Source organism: Gasterosteus aculeatus, chromosome X (genome assembly GCF_964276395.1).
Source record: "Gasterosteus aculeatus chromosome X, fGasAcu3.hap1.1, whole genome shotgun sequence".
NCBI lineage: Eukaryota > Metazoa > Chordata > Actinopteri > Perciformes > Gasterosteidae > Gasterosteus > Gasterosteus aculeatus.
Window position 1 is genome coordinate 16,335,579 of NC_135698.1, and position 22,891 is coordinate 16,358,469.

Here is a 22,891-nt window from a genome sequence, read left to right on the forward strand (position 1 = left end):
CTTTTTTTAGAAAAGATGAGGAATCGAGGACATTGGAAGAAATGTTTGAAGGTTTGATGTCATTATGGACAATGTTTTTGGGAAATAAAAGTTTTTTTTCTTCAATTTTTAAGTAATTTCATTTAAGGGACCTTGAAGGATTTGGGGACATCTGGTGGTGAGTTGGTATATTGGAACTAATATTTATTCATGCCTTCATTCAACATTGGGAACCTTTTATCCACACTTATTCAAATTTATAAAATGTCCTGTTCGCGTCAATAGACCATTTAATTGTAGTTTCAGAAGCGTGCAGCCAAACTACGGTGCCTTCAGGGAATGTTAAATAACTGGTTTGTCCTTTCTGGGCCTCCGTAGCAACATGGTAGACTTAAGACATGAAAGTCTCATTACCAATTAACTAAACAACTGATCGTCATGTGATTAAACATTAAACATTTGAGAATTTTGAGAAACAGTGATGCTACACTTCCTATACACTTGTTTTTCTAATTAAAGAAACCCTCTGACTAAATGAACGTCTTTCAAAATATTCAACAGCTTTTTTAATGCGAACTTTGGGCTTTTTTAAAAGCAGCATGAAACCAAAACAAATTGGATTAATCATGGGATGCTTAGTTGTTATATACATATATAATAAGTATAAGTATATAACTGATCTAGTACTCCGATTTCTTTGGTTACATGGCGAAAGATTTTTATTACACTACATAGTCACATTTCACCCTCGTGCTTATCTTGAACCCTCATGCATTATTTATGAGCTGTCCATTGCCATCCTCGGAAGAAGGAAAAAAAATCGTCTGCAACTTTGCTCGTTGTGCTCATTCCTCCCACGGCCCCTGAACGCAGCAGCAGGCTGACTGGATCCGTGAAGATGGCGGACTGTATACGTGTTCCTCTTCTCCTGCTCTCGATCTGCATCTTCTCCTCTTTGCACCCAATTCGAGGACAAAATAACGTTATCGCCAAAGTCGCAGCTAATGCTGATCTTCCGCTGAAGCCTGCCGGAGGTCCGGGGCCGGCAGCGGGGATCCCGGGAGCCGGGGCCTCGCTGCCTCGGAGGCGCTCCACCGGCTGGAAGTTGGCCGAGGAAGGGGTGTGCAGGGAGGACCTGACCCGGCTTTGCCCTAAACACTCGTGGAACAACAACCTGGCGGTGCTGGAGTGTCTGCAGGACAGGAAAGAGGTACGTTAGCGGGACGGGAAGACGTGTTTTCCGGTGGAAACGGGCAGGGTGTGCCTGCTTGACGGAAACCCAGCTAATGGTAGCGCTGCTAGCCAGCCCGCTAGCAGCGAACGTCACGCCAGTTGCCTGTAATAGATTGAGTAATTAATGAGCTATCGTCTTATGCTTCATAAGTTGCAAACTGTAGAAAAACATTACATCTATATTCAGAGTCCTCGGGAACCACTGTTCACTTCGGCGCGATGCAATGCCACGAATGGTGGTTAGCTTCTTTACAAACTGCCCTTCGTGTGTCTCGTCTTCAAAGTTACCGTTGACTGCAGCAGCGTTTAATAGATTATCAGAAGAAACGTTTACCACCATTAATTATGTTTTTGTCCAATACATTTCAGCCAAAGTGATGCGAGGACACCGTTGTCTCACATTGTCACAGCATCTGCTTGACTTGTTGTCGGTGATTAATAGTGTGTTTATAACACCGTAAAATCCGCAGTTTATTAACGAGGTTCTGCGATAGTATGATGCTTCTGGATTAGCCAAGTTAATACATGTAGGCATTAGCAACAACACTTGCCAACCAATGGACCTTTGGTACGCATTAGACTACTGGGTAACCTGGCAACTTTGTCAGAAACCTGGGTAGCTAATGCTAAGTTAGCTAACTGTTTGCTAACATTGGTATGCTAGCAGGGAGACGTTAGCCCGGATACTCTGTACCAAGCGTCGTGTGATACCGTTAATTACCACGTTCCGCTCGCTTATAGCTCACCAAAGTCCTTTCTCCGACCACTGGCCGAGCTGGCTGCTTGTTTTACGAGAGGGAAATCATGCTGCTTTTAAAGCTGCTCTGTATCATTTCGTTAAAGTGAGGCAGGAAGGAAAGTTTAAAGCCACTTTCTTTGCATGGACTCTCGTTCCTTTTCTTCAGCGCCGGGATCAGTAGTCACTGCGGGTTTTTTGGGGTGGTGACCGATGTCCGGACCTGTTTATGCAACACATGACCACAGGACGATCACACGGATCAAGAAGATAACCTCCTGTTCTCAATGCCGGCGTCAGTGTTAACCGCTTCCTGCTACACGCGCCTACGCGTGTAAACTCTTCTATCGGCTTCGGCAAGATAGTCACATAACTTCTTCTTTTGTTTGCAGAACAAACAAGGACATTAGCTGGCGGGCTTTGATTAAGTCACAAATTGTCCACAAAGAGACGTTTTGATGATGAGTTGACTTTTAACGTGTCACCGTCTCACATCCGAGTCTCCTGAGAACAGTAACCGAACCCGGCCTCCGGATGTAGACTGGAACTTTCCCAGGCTGGTGCTTTTATTTGTCTTTCTCTGACTGTTATTTGGGAAAGGTGGAGGCCGATCGCTCATTTACTCCCACTTACTGTTTGAAACCGGGTTTTAAAAACCAGTAGTCAGTAGTCAAAATCAGTAAAGGCCGGTTTGATAACCTCAGATCTTACTCTAAATTCTTCCTCGATGAACTCCCAACTCCCACGTGACTGATCTGCTTTAAAAAGTTTACTACTATACGGTTCAGTCTTTGCCTAACGTGTCCATCTTACTGAGATAGAAATCTTGATCCTTCAGTATCAATAAGAGAATCTTAGAATTCTTCCATTCAGAGTTTAACAGCCCAACAGCTGCCAGTGAAGACGAGTTCAGCCCGTCATCAGAATGTGTTTGTTGACGGCGCACCGTTAAGCAGATGACTCGCTGCTGTGAGATAATGATCTTATCTGTAAAAGTCTGTAGGAGACAAGGACATTGTTTCAAAGAAACAAAGCAGAGCTAACAAAACGCATCCACGTGTGAACAGCTGGACCCTTAAAAAACCAAAAGGCCATCTGAAGGATTCCGGCTTTCAAAGTGGCTGATGGGATTGTAGTGTTAGTTAGTTTGGATTTGAGTATTTGTTGCTTTTCTGTAAATGGATAAAATGTTAAACAGAACTACCAACTGAAGTAGAGCGAAACTAATACATTACCAATTAGTTATGTCATTATTTCAACAGTTTGTTCCTGATGTATCAGACTTGTTATTGTAGTTGTCAGGAGAAATGATTCCTGTGTGCTTACGGTTCGTCTCCAGTGAAGCCACGTGTTTCATTTTGGCGGCGCTCCTCCGTCACGTCGTCTGGTCGAGGTCTGAGACTCGAGAGCTGCTTTTAGACTTGCAGCATATTTGTAGGTTCTGCTGTGGTTTAGTGGACGTGGTGCTGGGAGTCCGGAGGGGAGAATGAAGGGTGTCGCCCGTGTGCCTGATTCCCTCTCGGTTGGCTGGTTAGCACGTAGCGCGTTACCTTCAAAACTCCTGGCTCCTGGTCTGAGGAACCAACGGGCCGGCCGGGGTCCACACCCGGTTCCCCCGCTCAGCGTTTCTTCAAGGGGCCCGGGATGTTGTTGCTATGTTGAAACAGGAAATGCAAAGTGTTGCCAAAACCTTTTGAAAAAGCTTATTGTCTCAGACGCAGTGTGCCTCTTTCTGCCCGGAACTGAATCCCCCTGTGTCTTCCACTAATACATGGAGTACTTCATGGAGTACTGCATGAAGTACTTCATGTGGAACTGCTACTTGAACTGCAGAAGGCTCCTGGTCCCATTTCAGCTTCTCTGACTCCTCAAAAGTGGTTTGTTATTAACGGCTCATCTCGTGTGCGGTGCCTTTTCCTTTGCTTTGATGCACGTATTCTATTATTCTTTTTACTGCCATAAAGACGTTCCCGGTTGCTAAGCAACATCCCTTGTCGGCCCCTCCCTCGAAACGCGGTCCACTCAGGCTTATGGTGTCTGAGAATGATTCACGTGGAGGACCGGGGGGAGGGGGCTGCCTCTGTTCTTTCTAGCCGGGCTGGGAACACATCTGTCTCATACCTGACCCAGATGTGTGGAGGCCATGTCCCCAGCTGACCCCAATCAGCTGATCAAACACACTGTGTGCTGCCTGGTTCACTTCTTGACAAAGTGCTGCTTTCTTTCTATCTTCTTGTCTCATCTGTGACTCTGCATTCCTTATGACTGACCTTCTCCTCCCGAAGCTTTAAAAAGTAGCAGTTAAAGATACTTTTGAACTCAAGGACCTGCAGCTCTGATAGCTGCTGGCATTCGGAGATCAAACTTTTGTTGGATTTCTCTCGCGTGGAAAGGTTTCGATCTAGTAATCTCTTAAACATTTTAATTACATGTTTTAATTTGAGAAGCTTTTATTGGACATTTGTGACCATTGGAACCTGTGGAGATGCTAATGGAGGCTCTGGAGCTGTCGAGTAGGTCGGACGTTGGTTTAAATGAATGGAGCTCATTAAAGAGACGTTTTAAAATCCATCCTCCGTTATGTTGAGAATTCCAAAAAGCCAAAGCTAACAAAAAGCGCGAGACAACCTGCTCGTTACTGAACGTACATGAGCTGTTGTCGCGTCAAGCACTTCCTCCGATAACAAAGCACCATGTGTACTATCGGACCTCGTGTTGCTTTGTGTGTCCACACTCCCATTTCCAGCTTTCGCTTGATTGAATTTCCTCGGTGAGTCATGAGTTAGGACTTCTGACATGTCTGTGCTGCAATGCCGTCCTCTCCCTCAGTGTGAGCCGGCCCAGATGAGTTCGCTGTCTGTGGGACACCGAGGTGTCAAGTTCGCTGCAAATAGAACACATGAGTATTGACCCATAGTGCAGCTACCGTGTGGTAAACCGTCAGAAACTCTACGACCATCTGCAGAGTTTTGACACACAAGCACAAAACAATGATTGAAACAAAAAAGCTTTATTTTTAATTTTTATGCCAAGGCCATTTTTTCTTCTTCAAATTGAACAATGTATTAGCTGTTTAAACAATCCTGTAAATATAAATAAATAAAAAACACTTCAAACTACGGCGTTGAACTTTTTAACTTCAAACTATAAACAATAGGTTGGCTGTTTACAGTTATCTATTAGTTCATTGGAATTTGGGGAATAATAATAATTTAATTTTAGATTTATGCTCATTGTGCAGGATCTAAAAGATATGTAAAATGTATTAAAAAGCATTTATGTTGGATTGACGCTCCTTGTGTGTACCCATTCATTGACGTCATGATTCCTGCAGGTGCAACACAGAAGAGATGCATTTGGCACGAGAGCATATGTCTTCTCTACCGTGTGATGGAATTTATTAATTGTATATTTCGTTAAAATAAAGAATCAAACGACGAAAAAAACGTGCAGACTTTAATAACGTGTTTTTTGATTCCCATTAATCGTCCTCTTAATCACTAATGTCTCCTCTGCTTCTTTTTTTCTTCAGGAAACTGAGATTGCAGCTGAATGCAACCATGTAAGTGTTTTCCTTTCCATCCCAGCATGCACCTTGTTTGCCCTAGATTCACTCAAACCTCGATATGGGAGCGATGTGAGATCTTGGGATGGGGTTCAAACCCTATTCAAGGGTTACTTACTAGCTTCTTCTGGAGCTTTCAGCCACATGACATCCATCCTCGTGTTCTTTGTACCCTCCAGCTGCTGTGGAACTACAAGCTGAACCTGACCACCGACCCCAAGTTTGAGTCTGTCGCCGTGGAGGTCTGCAAGACCACCATCTCTGAGGTGAGTGCTGAAACAGTCTTCAAACTGTGCCGTAAAAAGATGGTGAAATATCTCCACGGTTTCTTCTCTTACCTTCTGATGTCGATGTTTTACACTCTCTCGCCCCGCCTCCTCGCTCAGATCAAAGAATGCGCGGCAGAGGAGCTGGGGAAGGGCTACCTGGTGTCCTGCCTGGTGGATCACCGTGGCAACATTAGCGACTACCAGTGTAACCAGTACATCACCAAGATGACCACCATCGTGTTCAGCGACTACCGGCTCATCTGCGGCTTCATGGACAAGTGCCGCGAGGACATCAACACGCTGCGCTGCGGCAGCATCAGCACCGGAGAGAAGGTGGGGCTCCCGCAAGTCACCGTGGTTACGCCGTTTGGGACGATTGGGGTTCAGCGCAGCTTTGTTAATTAACGGGGGAAAAAAAGATATCCCTTGTTTTTTGTTATGAATGAAATGAACCAGTCCTTCACTCGTCCCACAGAGGGGACTTTAAAATAAATTGTGCTCAGGGAAACCCGATTGGCTTCGCTGTGAACATTTCTATCCAACACACTGTGCTGTTGTTCATTGGAGTTTTTCTCCTGCCTCGGGAGCCCATTAGACACGCGTCTATTCTGGGATCTGTCCCGCTGGCACGAGGAGAACTCTGAGCAAATTATTTCTTCTGCGGACTCCAGCTTCCTTACCTGCAATTCTGTGACCACGGATTAGAAACAGAGACCCACGACTGACATGCGTCTGTGCGTGCGCTTCCATCAAGGGGCGTTTCATATCGCTGACTGTGAGAGCCATTGTCTCCCTCTCTGACCGCCCCCCTCCCTCCCCGTTTGCCCCCCCGCGCAGGACGTCCACTCTCAGGGCGAGGTCATCGCCTGTCTGGAGAAGGCTTTGGTGCGGGAGGCCGAGGAGCAGCAGGGGGCGCACCCCATCAAGGACGAGTGCAAGAGGTCCATCATGAGGGTGGCCGAGCTCTCTTCGGACGACTTCCATCTGGACCGGTACCTGTACTTCTCCTGCCGGGAGGACCGCGAGCGCTTCTGTGAAAAGGTGAGGAACGTCCTTCAACTTCACCGTTTCACACTTCCTCTTGAATCAACGAGAGGAAGAAGGCTTTATTCAGATGAACGCCGACCCGCCTCCATACACTTACTTCCTGTTTGGGTTCTTGAATCTAAGAGACCTGTACGTTTCACCAGCTTTGGTTCTTTTAAATTGGATTGGTGCATTTTTTACCATCTAGTCTCCTCCTCAGACGCTGGCCGGAGAGGGACGAGTTTACAAATGTCTCTTCAATCACAAGTTCGAGGAGGCGATGACGGAGAGGGTGAGTGTGACGGTCGCCATGGATGATAAACATTCCCCAAGACCACTCCTACAAAATGAAAGACTCTAGATAACAATTGCCCCCCACCCCCCCGTGACCTCAGTGCCGCGAGGCGTTGACCACCAGGCAGAAGCTGATCGCTCAGGACTACAAGGTGAGCTACTCGCTGGCCAAGGCCTGCAAGTCGGACCTGAGGAAGTACCACTGCAGCGCCGACAGCAACATGCCGCGGGCCCGCGAGGCCCGCCTCTCCTACCTGCTACTGTGCCTGGAGTCGGCTGTGCACCGAGGTACGAGCCCCCGTGGGACCAGCTGTGGTCAAACCATATGGATAATGATTAGAATCCGTGGAGATAATTTTGTGCAGATTTTTTATGATTGATTCGGATTCAATGAAGCCGAATGGGGAACTAATTCATCTTAATATGGTATAAAATAAAGTTTCTGTCTGCACCATTTTGAAAAATAACCCTCATGTACGCGGCACTTCCTCCCAGGCCGCGTGGTAATCGGCGAGTGTCAGGGCGAGATGATGGACTACAGGCGGATGCTGATGGAGGACTTCTCCCTGAGTCCGGAGATCGTGCTTCACTGCCGGGCGGAGATCGAGGGCCACTGCTCGGGCCTCCACCGCAAGGGCCGCACGCTGCACTGCCTGATGAGGGTCGGCCGGGGGGACGCCGGCGCCATCGACGCCAACTGCCAGAGGGCGGTAAGTTGGGGGCAGTTACTGTTTATCAGGGAGGAGGTGAAAAGGTACTCCTCTGCTCAACTAGCGCGGAAAGGAATAGATTCTTATGAGCAGAAGACCAGCCACCAGGATCCTGCTCAGAGAGGTCCTACGTCACCAGGGTGGATGCCCTTTATCTCACAGCATCACCACAGCAACCGCCTTCTCATCTCCTCACCACTTGTTGTTGTTTGTGTCTTCAGCTCCAGACTCTGATCCAGGAGGCCGACCCCGGCTCCGACTACCGCATCGACCGGGCCCTCAATGAGGCCTGTGAGTCTGTGATCCAGACGGCCTGCAAGCACATCCGCAGCGGGGACCCCATGTGAGTGAAGGGCCTCCTCCACCACCATACACACCTCTTCCAGCTTCACCTCCTCCTGTAATCCAACCTGTTCTTTTTGAAAAGAGACACGATGTTCCTGTATTCTTAAACGGGCTCCTCCTGTGATTCTGCTAATCTCTCATTTACACCTTTTAATCCACATTCTAATAATATTTTTATTCACTGGTGCAAAGACCAGTACTAGAACCAAGATCATTTAATTTTATCCGATTCAAAGAAACGTCTCTTGGGAGTTTAAAAGTAAAATGACCTCTTTTCATTAGATTTTATTAGCTTACGATGGTCTGTGATTTTCAAAATAAAAGTGATGTATGTGTGTTGCTGCAGGATCCTGTCGTGTCTGATGGAGCACCTGTACACAGAGAAGATGGTGGAGGACTGTGAGCACCGGCTGCTGGAGCTGCAGTACTTTATCGCCCGTGACTGGAAGTAAGTCGGCCTCCTCTTCCTCGTCACCACCTCACAAGCTTTCTGGATTCATGAAAGAGAAAATCCTAGGGGTGTAACGATTCATTCAGTGAATCGATTAATCAATTTATATTCCTGCGATCCAACTGAATCAATCGATCTGTGCTCCGCAAATCGGCATTCCGGACAACATGTATCGATTTGAAATGGTACATAATCGATTGTATCGATACTTGGAAACTGCACATTGGATTTAAGTACAAAAACTGTGTGTGTGTGTGTGTGTGTGTGTGTGTGTGTGTGTGTGTGTGTGTGTGTGTGTGTGTGTGTGTGTGTGTGTGTGTGTGTGTGTGTGTGTTTGTTAGCACTTTAGACACGTTAAACGTTACTCGATCCAGTCTGCCTGTCTGTGACGTCATCAGTACGCAGCGGCAGCCGCGCGAAACTCTGAACAACAACAAAACACAGCGTGGAGGAGACGACTGCGAGCGAGACATTTACAAACTAACATTGATCCAGCGCGTAGAAACATTTTGGCTTTTGCAAACACGGAGGTGTTCTAAATAAGTCGGTCGCTGTTTGTAGAATATGTAGAAGCCAAATAAAAAACCACGGAAAGGCGACGAATCTTTCAGGCCATCTACTAAGGCGCCGTGGGATTAAACAACGCCGACAGTCAGGACCTCTAGCAGCGTCACCGCTGCAGCAGCAGCAGGTAACTCCAGCTCTGCAGACACCTCAGGCCTCGCCAGCACCAAACTCAACATCACAGTAACAAGTTTATCTGTAAAGACATGCGACCCTACAATGTGGTTGAAAATCCGGGGTTCTGTGGATTGATCCAAACATTGTGTAATTATTGTGTAAAGTTTACATTGAAAATGGATTCAAATAAAAGGTTAATACATTTGCCATTAATTGTGGTTTGCTTGTTTATAATATCCATAATTAATTTAAACCTGATTTCCTCACAAGAAACAACTGGGATCTCAGAAACTTTGCCTGCACTGTCCAGTAAAGTTACTGAATCGATTTCAAGTCACTGAATCGAATCGTTCTAAATTAACCCAGGTCGTCCATGAATCGAATCGGCAACCATGAATCGTGATTTGAATCAAATTGTTGTTAAAATGAATCGTTACACCCCTAGTTACAACCCAAAATCATCTGTTTTAGCAAAGCCGTGTTCTCTTTCCCTCTTTATTTATTTTACCCAGTAATGATTCCAGTTCTTCACCACTTCATCTCTACATTAAGAGGAGCATTTATTGATTTAAAGAATAGTTATAAATATCATATATTTAACACATTTCATGTGTTCGTTCTCATGTATGATTCAATAATCCGAATCTTCCCCCCTCCCCTCCAGGCTGGATCCCATCCTGTACAGGAAGTGTCAGGGCGACGCCGCCCGGCTCTGCCACACCCACCGCTGGAACGAGACCAGCGAGGTGATGCCGCCCGGCGCCATCTTCTCCTGCCTGTATCGCCACGCCTACCGCTCGGTGGAGCAGGGCCGCCGGGTGAGTCTCTTACCAAGTGGGGAGGAGTGCGTTCGCCTCGGGGGGAGAGGAGGGTTTAATCTCTATTCAAATACTGCACCACTCTCAACGGTCCGCTCCATCACACCTGACCGGAGGCCCACATTTCAAATTAGTGTATCATTTTAAAAGAGGCCCTTTATTATTTTTGATTTTCTAATGTTTCTGTTTTTTAAATTGGTCCAGCATTGCAGGAGGCAACTGGCCGCCATTTACGTCCACTAAAAATGATTATCAATATAAGTGTCTGGCAACATCATGGAAATAATCCCACTGAGGCATTAAGCAGCCTGCTATCTTCTGCTTGACCCCCCCACCCCCCTCCGTTTCCTATTGGTGGTTTTAAACGGTAATTTTCAGTGGATGTAAATTAGAGTTTTAGAGAAGAAAGTGCGCTAAAAATACACATCTGCATATTGCAAAAGAAAAAATGACAAACTGCAGTAAATAAAGTCTCACTGACCAGAGAATGTTGTCGTAGCTCCCTGGTGGAGAGTCTGACGCAGGGAACCAGGGTTTGACTGTGAGTATGTCGAGCCGCTGAACTGATGATGATGATCTCGGGGAACTGGACGTCCTGTCATGATGTTCGGAGGGGAAGTGATTGCACTCTGTATTTCTTATCTGATGTCTGCATGCGGGAGCTGATTTTTGAAGAGTAATCGTGATGTGGCGACTTGATGCGGATCTCAAATCATGGAACGCATGCTTATGCTGATTAACCTAATGGAGAAATGAAGTTCCTGATTAAAAGCCCCACTGTTGGCTGAAAGTGATACTCCACTCCAACATGTTCTCTATCAGAGCCTTCTAGAATGTGATCAAACGGCGTTTCCTCCATCACAAGAAGAACGGCCTGATTTCATGCCGGTTGGAATCCGTTCCAGAGGAAAAAGCATCTAGATGGAACTCTGCTCCTTATCCGTAGTCCACTTTGTGTTCTTTATTCTGCAAACGTGCACATGTATTAAACGTGTCCTGAAGGCGCAGACGATGGAGGAAGCTCTCGCAGCTCAAACAAATGCACCTCTTTGGCAAGCCGTGGGAGCCCACGCTCTCCTTAACGCCCGAGCTACCTAGCATGCTAATTTCAATTATTCCTAATCTTAATTGCGCCAATCCTGACATCAACATCTGGCTCAAACGGCTAATTGTGACCGGCTAGCGCCGTAGTGAGTTAGCCATCACCTCAGTGGCTACATATGTAGCTGATGCTAACCCAGCAGGTGATTTATTGTCCCTCTTTCCCCATCTTGATTAGATTGATAAAATATTATTTTTGAATCTTGTCTGCAAACGTATTTTCTTTCTCGAGCAGAAAATACAAGAAGTTCCAAACCCTTTGCGATGCATCTTAGAGTGGAGTATCACGCCGAGGCCTCTTCCTACAAGAGAAGCGAGCGTTGTTGTTTTTTCTGGTTTCTAAGCCAATGTGCCCCCCATTCCCAGCTCTCCAGGGACTGTAAGGTGGAGGTGCAGAGGATCCTCCACCAGAGGGCGCTGGACGTGAAGCTGGACCCCGAGCTCCAGAGGCAGTGCATGACCGACCTGGGGAAGTGGTGCAGCGAGAAGACGGAGGCCGGCCAGGAGCTGGAGTGCCTGCAGGACCACCTGGAGGACCTGGTGCCCGGCTGCAGGGACGTGGTGGGGAACCTAACGGAGCTGGAGTCCGAGGTAACTGCTGCCGCTACCCACAATGCAACGCGAGAGGCCTGGGGCCTCATTTATAAAACCTTGCGTAGGATTTGCGCCAGAAGTGGTGTACGGATGAAACGTAGGACGTGCGTACGCACCGAAATATTCAGACTTATAAAACCGTGCGCACGCACGTCCTACGCAGTTTTCCCTTAATAAATCACAATCACTTCTAAATGCAGCGCAGCTTTTGCGGCTTCATGTCACGCCCATAGTTGCCCATATATAGTCTGTGGAACGCCCACAAATTAACATTCATCGATTGCGAAATCATGATAAACAGGAGAACGAAGAAACGTAACTTTGAAGTGGAAATGATCATTGGGAGGTGGAAAGGAGAAGTCTAATGCTCTTTGGAGGGCACAGTGTGGACATCACTAATGCCAAAAAGGCACTCGAGTGGCAAAAGGTTGCAGAGCAACGCTGCAGCCTCACAACCTCGGACCGGCCGAGATGAAGAAAAAATGGTCTGACATCAAAGTGGATGTAAAAAAAGCATTTAGCGCGCCATCGCCAAAGTGTGTCTGCCCCGGGGGGGAGAGGGGACACCGGAGCTGTCCCCTCCTGATGAGAGACTGGCGGCAAGGATCGGGGATCGGGAACAGGGTCTGGGCCAACATCAGCGTCAGGGGGGTCGAGGCACGTTTGGAAGCTGTGCCACATTATGTAGCACATGCCAGCATGGTTTTGCACACCTTTTCAGGAGTAAACAATAATCTCCCTCCAGTGCAGTCGAGGCAGCGCCATCTGCCCTTAAACAGGCCGATGGTGCGCTGCACTACAGCGCGAATCCTTCCATGTGCCACGTCTTCTAAGAGCGCAAGATCAGCCATTACGCGTCATTACGCATTGTGGCGGCATCATGGCATTTTATTACCGTCCATTTGATTGCATCTGGCAAGCAACAGCTGTGTTTTGGGGATGAATTGCATAACATGCCAATATTATCGCAGAACATATTTCACTTTTCTTTTTGAAAATGTGTTCATTTGTATTTGTTTGTTTTACGCTGCAGATCGATCAAACGGGTGTTCGTGTTATTTATGAGAACAGTCTAGTGTTTCTTGTATTTGCCGACGGTTCTCATTTCACCCGTTTTTTTGCGTACGCATGGGTCCAAGGTTGCGTGAAGGGCCGCACATTTTCCCGTCAAGCTTGCTTTTTATAAATACCAATTATTGCGTAGAGAGCGGCGTACGCCTTCTTTTGTGCGTACGCAACGTTTATAAATGAGGCCCCTGGTGTTCCTGTGCGGTGTTCCTAGTTTTAGATCACAGGGAAATCACATTGTCTTATTTTAGATTTTAGATTTCCTTTTACAGTAGACCTCTAAGATCTAAGTTAAATGCAGAATTTGTCTACATAACTGACTACATGTTTTGTACATTTCTTCCCCTCTAGAAGTCTCACTTTATTTCTAAAAAGCGGCCTTGAATAAGTCTAATAATCTCTTTGAAGGTCCACGTTGGAGCTTCTTTTTCTGTAAACGGATTATTTTGTGACTGTTGGGGTCCTAATCAGTTTGCCTCATTTGATTGGTAGAACTCAAATGTCTCTGGTCTGTCCTCAGGACATCCAGATCGAGGCGCTGCTGATGCAGGCGTGTGAACCCGTCATCCAGACCTTCTGCCACGTGAGTCCACCACGAAAACATGCTTATAAAGCTGATCACGTTGATGCACAGCGTGCACGATGAAGTTAGTTAGCAAGAAGCTATGTTTATAGAACCTTCAGAGGATAATCCCCCCCCACCCCCCTGGTCTGTCTGTCAGGAGGTGGCCGATAACCAGATCAACACAGGGGACCTGATGGAGTGTCTGGTGCAGAACAAACACCAGAAGGAGATGAATGAGAAGTGTTCTGTGGGAGTGACGCACTTCCAGCTGGTGAGGATCAGAACCGTTTCGCATAAGCTGTGACACAAACGGGCCGACGTGCTAACCAGCTGCTCTCCCTCCAGATCCAGATCAAAGACTTCCGTTTCTCCTACAAGTTCAAGACGGCCTGCAAGGAGGACGTCCTCAAGCTGTGTCCCAACATCAAGAAGAAGTAAGACACTTTATATCAGCGGGTTTGTCCCCCAGAAAGGTCCACTTACCATCTCCTGGGACGAGCTCCGTCCAAACGGTCCCAAGCTCAGAGGGGGAAGAGGCCGCTCTTCTTTTTGTAAACGTTGAATCCAATACGCCATTTTTCTACAAAAGAAGGGTTACAGGTTGTGGTCGTCCCGGCCACACCGAGTGGAACCCCCCCTGACTACACAGGCTATACTATATCTGAAGATATAGTCTCTTCATTATGACACTGTAGCGTGTAGCCTCCTACTCACACGATCATCCTCCTACCTCACTGTCCTCAGCGTCTCAGTTGAGTGACTCGCCACTTTGTCCCCGGTGGCGTTTAAAAATAACCATGACATGTTGTGCAGAGCTAGAGTGTGACCTCTGTGACCCCCCGCCCCCCCCCCCCCCCCCTCGCTGTAGGGTGGACGTGGTGATCTGCCTCAGCACCACAGTGAGGAACGACACGCTGCAGGACGCCAAGGAGCAGCGGGTGTCCATCAAGTGTCGCAAACAGCTGCGGGTAGAGGAGGTGGAGATGGTAGGTTCACTGAACCGATTGGCCAACGGAACATTCAAACATGTGTAAATGCAGTAAACACATCTGGGTTCTTCTCTGGAGATGTTTCCATGAGCCCGTCTGAGCTTCATCCACCTCTCTTCCTTGGTCTTTCTCCTTCTTTCTCTCTCTCCAGTCGGAGGACATCCGCTTGGAACCGGAGTTGTACGACTCCTGTAAGCAGGACATCAACCGGCTGTGTCAGAACGTGGCCTTCGGAAACGCACAGGTCAATACACACACACACACACACACACACCGTTTTCTTTAAACAAAATAGAATTCAGAATGTAGGCGGTCACTCGGGTCATCGGGTAGTTGAGTGTGTTCTTTAGGTCCCTGTAATAATTCTGATGTAGTTATTCACTGTGAGAAGGACTCTGTGCTCCCAGATGGTTCTGACCCGTGGCTCTGTGTCCCTGTAGGTCATCGAGTGTCTGAAGGAGAACAAACGGCAGCTGACCCAGCGCTGCCACCAGCGCATCTTCAAGCTGCAGGAGGTGGAGATGGTGGATCCCGAGCTGGACTACCAGCTGATGAGGGTCTGCAAGCACATGATTAGGGTAGGCCAGTAGAACCAGCACCACAGGGTCACTGTAGACCAATAGAACCAGCACCACGGGTTCCTGTCTGAAGTCTGTGTGATTTCAGCGGTTCTGTTCGGAGTCTGAGGGGAAGAACGTTCTTCAGTGTCTGAAGCAGAACAAAAATAGCGAGCTGATGGACCCTAAATGCAAGCAGATGATCACCAAGAGACAGATCACCCAGAACACGGGTAGACACACACACACACACACACACACACATATGCACACCGTACTCTACCTCACCACCTTTTCGTGTTGCTCCTGCAGACTACAGGCTGAACCCGGTGCTGAGGAAGGCCTGCAAAGCCGACATCCCCAAGTTCTGCCAGCCCGTCCTGAACAAGGCCACGGCGGACAGCGAGCTGGAGGGGCAGGTCATCGCCTGCCTCAAGCTCAAATACGCCGACCAGGTCAGACTCCTTTTTAAAGGGTGAACCTCAGTTGGAGGGAAAAGGTTTGCGGGGGTTTCTGTTTTGGGGTCTTTGCCCTGAAAATGGCTTAACAGAAAAAAATAGAAAAATCAGTTGTGATGTGTAAAAATCAGTTTATATGTTATTGGCAAAATCAATCATTTTTGTCTAAGTCCGGCCCTGGTTCACGCCTGCAAGGCTCGGTTTGCTCGGGTTCAAAAGGTAACAAATTAAACCTGGAACCTCTGGTCCCATAGAAGTGTATGAGAAAATTACTTCTCTCTTGCTGTTTGTTCCCTCAGTAAACATTCACAGTTTTAAGTCTTCTTTAATACAGCATGATGTTTATTTAGTAAATTATGGTCCATGTAGTCAAACAGACCATAAAGCAGGGGATGCTTTAGGGCGGGGCTACACGCTGATTGACAGGTCTACCAGAGACATATAGACCTCAGTCCTTATACGGTCACTTCCTGTTCACTGGTTGTGAAAAGAACAACGTAAGGACGGCCGTGAATCCAAGATGGCGAACCCGAGGCCGCAATCCAGTGGTGTCCTCAAGACAGTTGGCCTCTAAATATGTTCTTGTTGTTGTTATACATTGCATGTCATTTAGCTGACGCTTTTATCCAAAGCGACTTACAATAAGTGCATCCAACCATAAGGATCCAAACTCAGAAGTGTAAATGTGTATTTTTGTGTGTTGTGTCAGCGTTTATCTCCAGACTGCGAGGCTCAGATCCAGGTCATCCTGCAGGAGTCAGCGCTGGACTACAGGCTAGACCCTCAGCTTCAGATCCAATGCACACCGGAGGTTCATATATATATATATTATAAATTATTCGGGCTGTCAACATTCATTAGTTTTTTTTTGTTTTTCTTCTAAATACTAAACCTTACAAGGAATGAGTATCATTTGGGTGCATTTTAGACGATCAATCAATCTCACACACACACTCCCACACACACACACACACACACACATTGTTGATGTTCTTTTAAACACAAAACTACACACATGTGATCATCTTGGAGGTGGAACATGTTCAACTAGCGACTCGTCCAGCTATCCTTGTGCACTTTGCTCTCAACTCCATCATTCAACGGCTGTGTTTGAAGTCCCAACAATCTCCCCACATTTAGCCAGAACGTTTTCAAAACACAGTGGTGGTCCTCTGCAGACTGTGTGCCACGCAGGGTAACGGTAGATGTTGAGATGGACGGGGCATGGCAGCTAGCTTAGCCTAGCGGTGCTTTAAGTGGTCCGTTTGCTACTCACCCCTCACCCTTTACTGTCTGTCAAACATCAAAGGATGTGTGGAAGATGTTGCGTACACGCAGGTGGACATCTGGCTGCTGCATATGTTGACTATAAACCCTCGATGCCTTGCTCAGGCTGTGTGGCAGCAGCTAATAGCTGTTTGTGATGTTTCTTCAGATTTCCCGGCTGTGTTCGGAGGAGGCGGCGGCTCAAGAGCAGACGGGTCAGGTGGAGGAGTGTCTGAAGGTCAACCTGCTGAAGATCAAACTAGACGGATGCAAGAAGGTAAACTGCCTGTATGCTGCCTTCACTGAACCTTTTGGAGGACCGGACCCTGCAGCGCCAGGACACAACCCTTTTCTCAAATGTCATTAACCAAATTTGTGGTATTAAAAGTAACTCTTATTAAATAATAAATGTGGATACATGATGAAAATAAGCTGTTTCTGTAGAAAAGGAGATTTCCAGCATCAATTATGAGATGATAATTTCCTCTCCTTCCTCATCTACCTCATCTCCTCCCTCTCCATGTTGCCTCTTCGTCCTGCAGGAGGTGCTGAACATGCTGAAGGAGAGTAAGGCGGACATCTTCGTGGACCCTGTCCTCCACACAGCCTGCGCTCTGGACATCAAACATCAATGTGCAGCCATCCCACCTGGAAGGGGGCGACGTGAGTCCACAAACAAACATAAGCGGAGAAAATTCACCTGAAGTACAAACACCAGATATCGGATCTTTTATTTGCTTGTTTTTTGGATTAATCTGTATTAAATAGAATTAAAGTGATATATTTTTTCTTCCTGATGATGATCAATTAGAATAAATTAAAATTCAGTTTGAATATTATGTCTCCTGGATAGAAACTGATTAAAACAGCTCCTTACATTGTGTCCTCAGAGATGTCGTGTCTGATGGAGGCGCTTCAGGACAAACGAGTCCGTCTGCAGCCGGAGTGCAAGAAAAGACTTCAGGATCGCCTCGAAATGTGGAGCTACGCCGCAAAGGTGAGAGAGAGACTTTCTCTGAAAAGCTGAGCATGTTTAATTTATTTTGTTTCGCAATTTTGCTTTTAAATTGAAGAATCATATACATTTTTGTCTTAATTAAAAATTTTACTGAATGAGCTGTAGAACATCAATTCAAAGGGGTCCTTTATTTTGAAAAGCACTTTTTTTATAATATATACCGCTTTTCAAAATACGCTTTACATGGTTAAAATAAACATAAAGACAAAGTCCCCATATAAAAGCACAGCATTGATTACACATTAAAAGCAATCTAAAAAGCTGCGTTTTGACTAGTGACTTAAAAGTTGACAGGTTAGTGCCGTCTCTGATGTGTTTGGGGAGTGAGTTCCAGAGGGAGGGAGCGGAGATGGAGAAAGCTCCGTCGCCCCAGGTTCAGTGCTTGGCCCTGAGTGGGGTGGACAGGAGGTTGGCATCAGAGGAACGGAGGGAGTGGGAGGGAGTGTGGTGCTTGAGCAGGTCGGTGAGGTAGGAGGCTCCTGGCTGTGAAGGGCTTTGAGAGAAGGATTTTAAAGCTGCAGAAAGTGGAGATTAAAGGATCTTTTTTCATTGTCAAATTGATTGGATAAGCAAGAAGGACTTTTATTTGAAACTTATTTACTGAGCAGTGGAAAATATATTTAAATTGACTTTTACTTTGAAATGGGTTGAATGACCTGTATGAATTCAGTTTTAACTGGAATTTTCATTTCAAACCAGGGTGTGGGTTTTATATTTTGATGTAAACACATCTGTCCTGCCCTTCCTGTCAGGTGGCTCCTGCTGAGGGCTTCTCGGACCTGGCCATGCAGGTGATGACGTCTCCATCCAAGAACTACATCCTGACGGTGATTGGTGGAGGCGTTGCGGTGCTCTTTGTGATGGGGCTGCTCTGCGGCCGATTCACCAGGCGCGTCACTCAGCAGCTGAAGGACAGGTAGACCCCGCCCCCTTTGGGTTCAGAACACACCCACCGGAGAAACGACCACCGCTGATCATCATCACCCCCCCTTCTCCCCTTTCACCTCTGAGTCACCACTTAATTTACAAAAGACATTTGCCTCTTTGGCCATCTCTGCAATGGTTGAAGAGGAATTACCCACAATCCTGCAGGACAAAGTCTGCTTGATCAGTGACCTCGGTGATCTGCTCTTCCTTCCTTTGCTCGCCAGGAGGCCACGCCCCCTGCCACCCTTTCTTCTTCTTCTCTTCCCAAGCGTCGATAACGAGTGCGGCCTCCTGTAGTTTAACCCCACCCGCACCTCACCTGTATATTCTCCCCATGTTGGCAGTGGGGCAATGACGGGGGGTGGAAGGGGCTTGTAAGAATATGGGGTCAGAGGTTAAGATTGGCAAATGAGGTCAAATCATACAAAGTGTAAATGTGTAGAAAGTGGGTTTGGAAATGCTCAAATATAGAGCAGTTTAACAACGTGTGTGTGTGTGTGTGTGTGTGTGAGAATGAGAAACTCCTTCTACCACCACGTTCTAGTTTGTTGTCCTACCAAAGTTTTTTTTTTGGGGGGGGGGGGGTGGATGGATTTTTATTTTTTTTTTCCGATGTGTTAGTTAAATGTTACCGCCATGGGACTACCGGGTGGGCGGTGCCAAGCAGTCAGCACTCCACTGAGCCACAGATACAGAGTGGACGGATCAAACGCTCCCAACCAGCTCGCTCACAATCTCGCCTCACAGCCGGAACTACTTGTGGATATTTTTATTTTTGGTTTCTGAAGAGGCGATTTCAGTCTGTCTCAGTCGAACCGACTCGATCCACGCCTTAAATGCACCGCTCTCGTACACCTGCTACTCCCGCTTCGACCGGGGTTCTTTTTCAGTTCCGGCAGCCGGTTGGGGTGCTTGTTTCGAGTGAGGGGTCCTGGAGTTCACCGCACTGGCGGCTGACGCAGGAGAAAAAAAACAGAATAAAAAGATTCTTGATTTATTATAGAGATGTGAACATTTTTGTGTAAAGATGATACTGGAATCACTGCACATTTGTTGTTCTTTTTTCATATATATATACCGTTTTGTCATAGCCTTATTTATTTGTTTACTAATGAAGTCTTTTTTTTTTTTTTTTTTTTTGTTAATATGATTTGAATGTTCTCCGGTTGCCTTTTCTCCTGCGAGCGACCCCCCCCCGCCCCCCATCCTCGGGATGGGGAGAGGGGTCTTAGTGTGACAGTGAACGTCTCTGGTGGGCAGAGTCTTTGAGGGTGATTAAAGCGTCCATCTTTAATGTGACGATACTTTGGGGATGACCACTGGTGCTCTCGCAGCGTCAAAGCCGATCAGCGATCCGGATACGGGGGGGAGGTGGGGGGGGGGGGGGATTATCTCTCTGCTACATCTGTAGGTCAGAAGGAGGCCTTTCAATCAGTTATTATATTAAAGGTGCAGTGCGTTGGGGTGAGAACTTGGTCTGCAAACACACAACCCAGAAAACCAAACTTCAGCGTGTCGGCGTTCAACAGTTTCTCCCCATGTGACAAACGTGCACAAAAACAAAGGGCAGAAAAAAACAGACTGGACTGAACTAGCAAAAGGAAAAAACAGTTTAAGCTCAAACGTCCAGTTAGTTTCTTTGTAGAAAGGGGGCAGGACTTGGGCCGTAATCTCTTCTCTCGGTAAAGCGAAGCGGTGTTTGGTTTCTACGGATCCAGTCTGGTCCGTTTTTTGCTGTTCTCGTTTTTTAGTGTTCTCCTGCTTGGCCCGCGGTTTGATGCCGGAAGAAGGAGGCTTTACCGCAGGTGAGGAAGGAAAGGGGGGGTGTACCATACTGCTGACATACGGTGAAGCTCCGCCCTCCACGCTTGTAAATTAGGCGTTGTGATGACATTGAACTGCCTTCACTTTTAAAAAAATGTCTTTATTCATCTGACGTCGGGGGGGTTTTATCAAACTGTGTCTACTCGTCTGTACAGAACGTTGACCTCCGGGGGCACAGGGCGCGCGCCCTGTGCGTGTATTGCCCACTGATTCGGAACCGTCCGATCTCTCTGTCCTCGTTCTGCTCGTCCCAAACGATGGCGACGTTTTTAGATTTTTAAGTTTGTGATGGTTGCGATTTTTTTGTTTTGTTTGTTTTTCTTGTTGTTTTTTTTTGTTTTTTTAAAATGATTCTTTGTGTCTGATTTCATTTGAATTGATCATCTGATTACTTATTTCCCCCCCTGTCCACTTTTATTTCCTCCTTTCTTTGGGGGGTGCTTTTTTGTTCTGTACAGTTGAAAATTGGACAGTTTGTTAATAATAAAGTCTGCAAGGTTTCTATTCTATACTCTGGTGTGTTGATTTCAATTCAGTCATTAGAAGATTTGTTTCTTGTCAAACAGTTGTTGAGTCAGTATTGTGTCTTTGGCTCTGAAACTCCTCTAATCTCCGTGTGGATACATTTTTGGGCACTAATCATTCCAGTCCTCCATGTACATTGACCCTAAATGTTTCTATTTAAAGCTGGTTTTGGCAGCTGACCCACAGTTGTAGCACTTAAGCTTATGACTAAGTGCTACCTCTTTATTATAAGAAATGGTCTTCTTTTTTGTATTTTTAGATGTCATAAGATCGCAGAGAGTGGAGGAGACCAAAGAGGAGAGAAGAATCATTTCCTGAAGGTAAAGTTAGTGGCTGTGTCTCAAAGTCGCTAGGCTGCATCCTTAAGGACTCATTCGTCGACCGCATACGTCACTTCGGCTGCAACCCGTCTGTCCCAAATCTGTCGGCTCCTCCGAACACGGTTGAGGGACGCAGCCCTCCGAGAGCTGATTTGAAGGCCACATCTGATCTATCCTTTGCGTCCCAGCACATCCCAGCATGCAGTCTGGGCCGACAAGGATTGAATTTATTCAGAACGGGGTTCATTACTGCTTCTTATGAACATCAATTAGTGAAAAGTCACTTCAATGACTTAACTTTCACACTAGGGGCTGACTAATATCTTACTGAGGCGGTTACTGTTTATATATATAGAGATAGAAAATAATAATTTGTGTGTGTGTGTGTGTGTGTGTGTGTGTGTGTGTGTGTAATGATTAGTTTATACTTCATATTATAAACAAATGGATCAAAGTGAGCTCAGACAGAAAAGTTATGAACCTGAAATATTACTTTTTAAGTCCGTAACGATACAGAATAAGTACACAAAACTGAACTTGCTTTGCTCCTTTTTGTTCTGTGGTGTGATCATAAACTACATTTTATGGAGGAAGCATCAAACTGAAAGAACGATGTGTGTGTGGGGGGAGTCAATAAAGTTAAATGTGTTTGCTATTGTGGTTTTTATTGATAACATTGATTGTAATCTCCTCTGTTTTTGCAATATTATTACAATATTACTTTTAGCTGAATGTTCAAGGCTTAACTGAAAACCCCATGGTTATATTCATAAGGATCCAGTGTCATAAATACATCTGTCCAGAGTGGGGCTTTCGACTTGCATTATTTCTTGATGTACTGTATATTTCTAAAGGGAAATCTCAGGTAAGGTAATGTCTCAGGTTATAAGGTGCATCTGTTAATGCAAGTGTACAATCCTATTTTTTATTTGTTAAACCGATTAAATACACCATTGATTAATATTGTGGACAGCTTCCCATTGGTGTTAAAATAACGCCTACAATAGAATCCATGGTACTAACTAACTAACCCTGTGACTGAGTCAGTAGTTTAATCTATTTATTACATTTGATGTTATTAATGCTTATTGGTGATGGGCACAGTCAAACATTACAGTAAAAATGTCTTCACTGCTACTGAAACACAGATTGTACTGCACTGATTGATATTGTTTAATTTAGTGTAGTTTCTGTATTAATTGCAATCAAGAAGAATCTTCTGTCCATATAAATTTGAAGCATTTGTAGACTAAAATAAATAAATCGAAACGTTTTGACCATTATGTTTTTTTATTTATTGATGTCGCAGCTGAAAACCCTTTTTCTCTTTGCCATCACATGTCTGACGGGACAATCACTTCCTTCAAACCTTTTAAATCTCTATAGAAATGGAGGTAAAAGACAAAGCCTTTGCAAAAGTCTAGGAGGTAAATTGACCACCAGAGAATAGTGTAATACCCTTGTAATGTTGAAAATGTAATCAATAGAATACCAATGCACAGCTATGATTGTAATGAATGTAATGTAATCAACCAAAATGCATGCATGTAATGCTTGATCACCACAACTGGT

The 22,891-nt window shown here is 46.0% G+C and overlaps 1 protein-coding gene and 1 long non-coding RNA gene across 5 annotated transcripts; one reads left to right on the forward strand and one right to left on the reverse strand.

The window, feature by feature from the left end:
• Positions 1-677: 677 nt before the first annotated feature.
• LOC144383778 (uncharacterized) lies at positions 678-2,290 on the reverse strand. The gene is made up of 2 exons (XR_013451219.1): positions 1,959-2,290; positions 678-1,171 (listed from the first exon to the last, which is right to left on the reverse strand). It is a non-coding gene; the product is annotated as an uncharacterized LOC144383778 (long non-coding RNA).
• glg1a (golgi glycoprotein 1a) lies at positions 795-22,602 on the forward strand. Of its 4 annotated transcripts, XM_040162567.2 has the most exons (27): positions 795-1,189; positions 5,481-5,510; positions 5,693-5,779; positions 5,900-6,115; positions 6,620-6,823; positions 7,029-7,100; positions 7,204-7,390; positions 7,598-7,812; positions 8,034-8,155; positions 8,504-8,605; positions 9,954-10,107; positions 10,607-10,648; positions 11,575-11,799; positions 13,391-13,453; positions 13,593-13,706; positions 13,781-13,869; positions 14,304-14,421; positions 14,576-14,668; positions 14,865-15,002; positions 15,091-15,214; positions 15,294-15,436; positions 16,149-16,250; positions 16,875-16,982; positions 17,248-17,368; positions 17,596-17,702; positions 18,476-18,639; positions 21,259-22,602. In XM_040162567.2, exons 1-27 carry the CDS (start codon positions 878-880, stop codon positions 21,350-21,352), a joined length of 3,546 nt encoding a protein of 1,181 aa, XP_040018501.2. In that variant the 5' UTR covers positions 795-877; the 3' UTR covers positions 21,353-22,602. The 4 variants fall into 4 exon arrangements, with proteins under 4 accessions (XP_040018501.2, XP_040018502.2, XP_040018503.2 ...); XM_040162568.2 differs by lacking the exon at positions 10,607-10,648; XM_040162569.2 differs by lacking the exon at positions 21,259-22,602 and having other exon boundaries at positions 18,476-20,983.
• Positions 22,603-22,891: the final 289 nt, after the last annotated feature.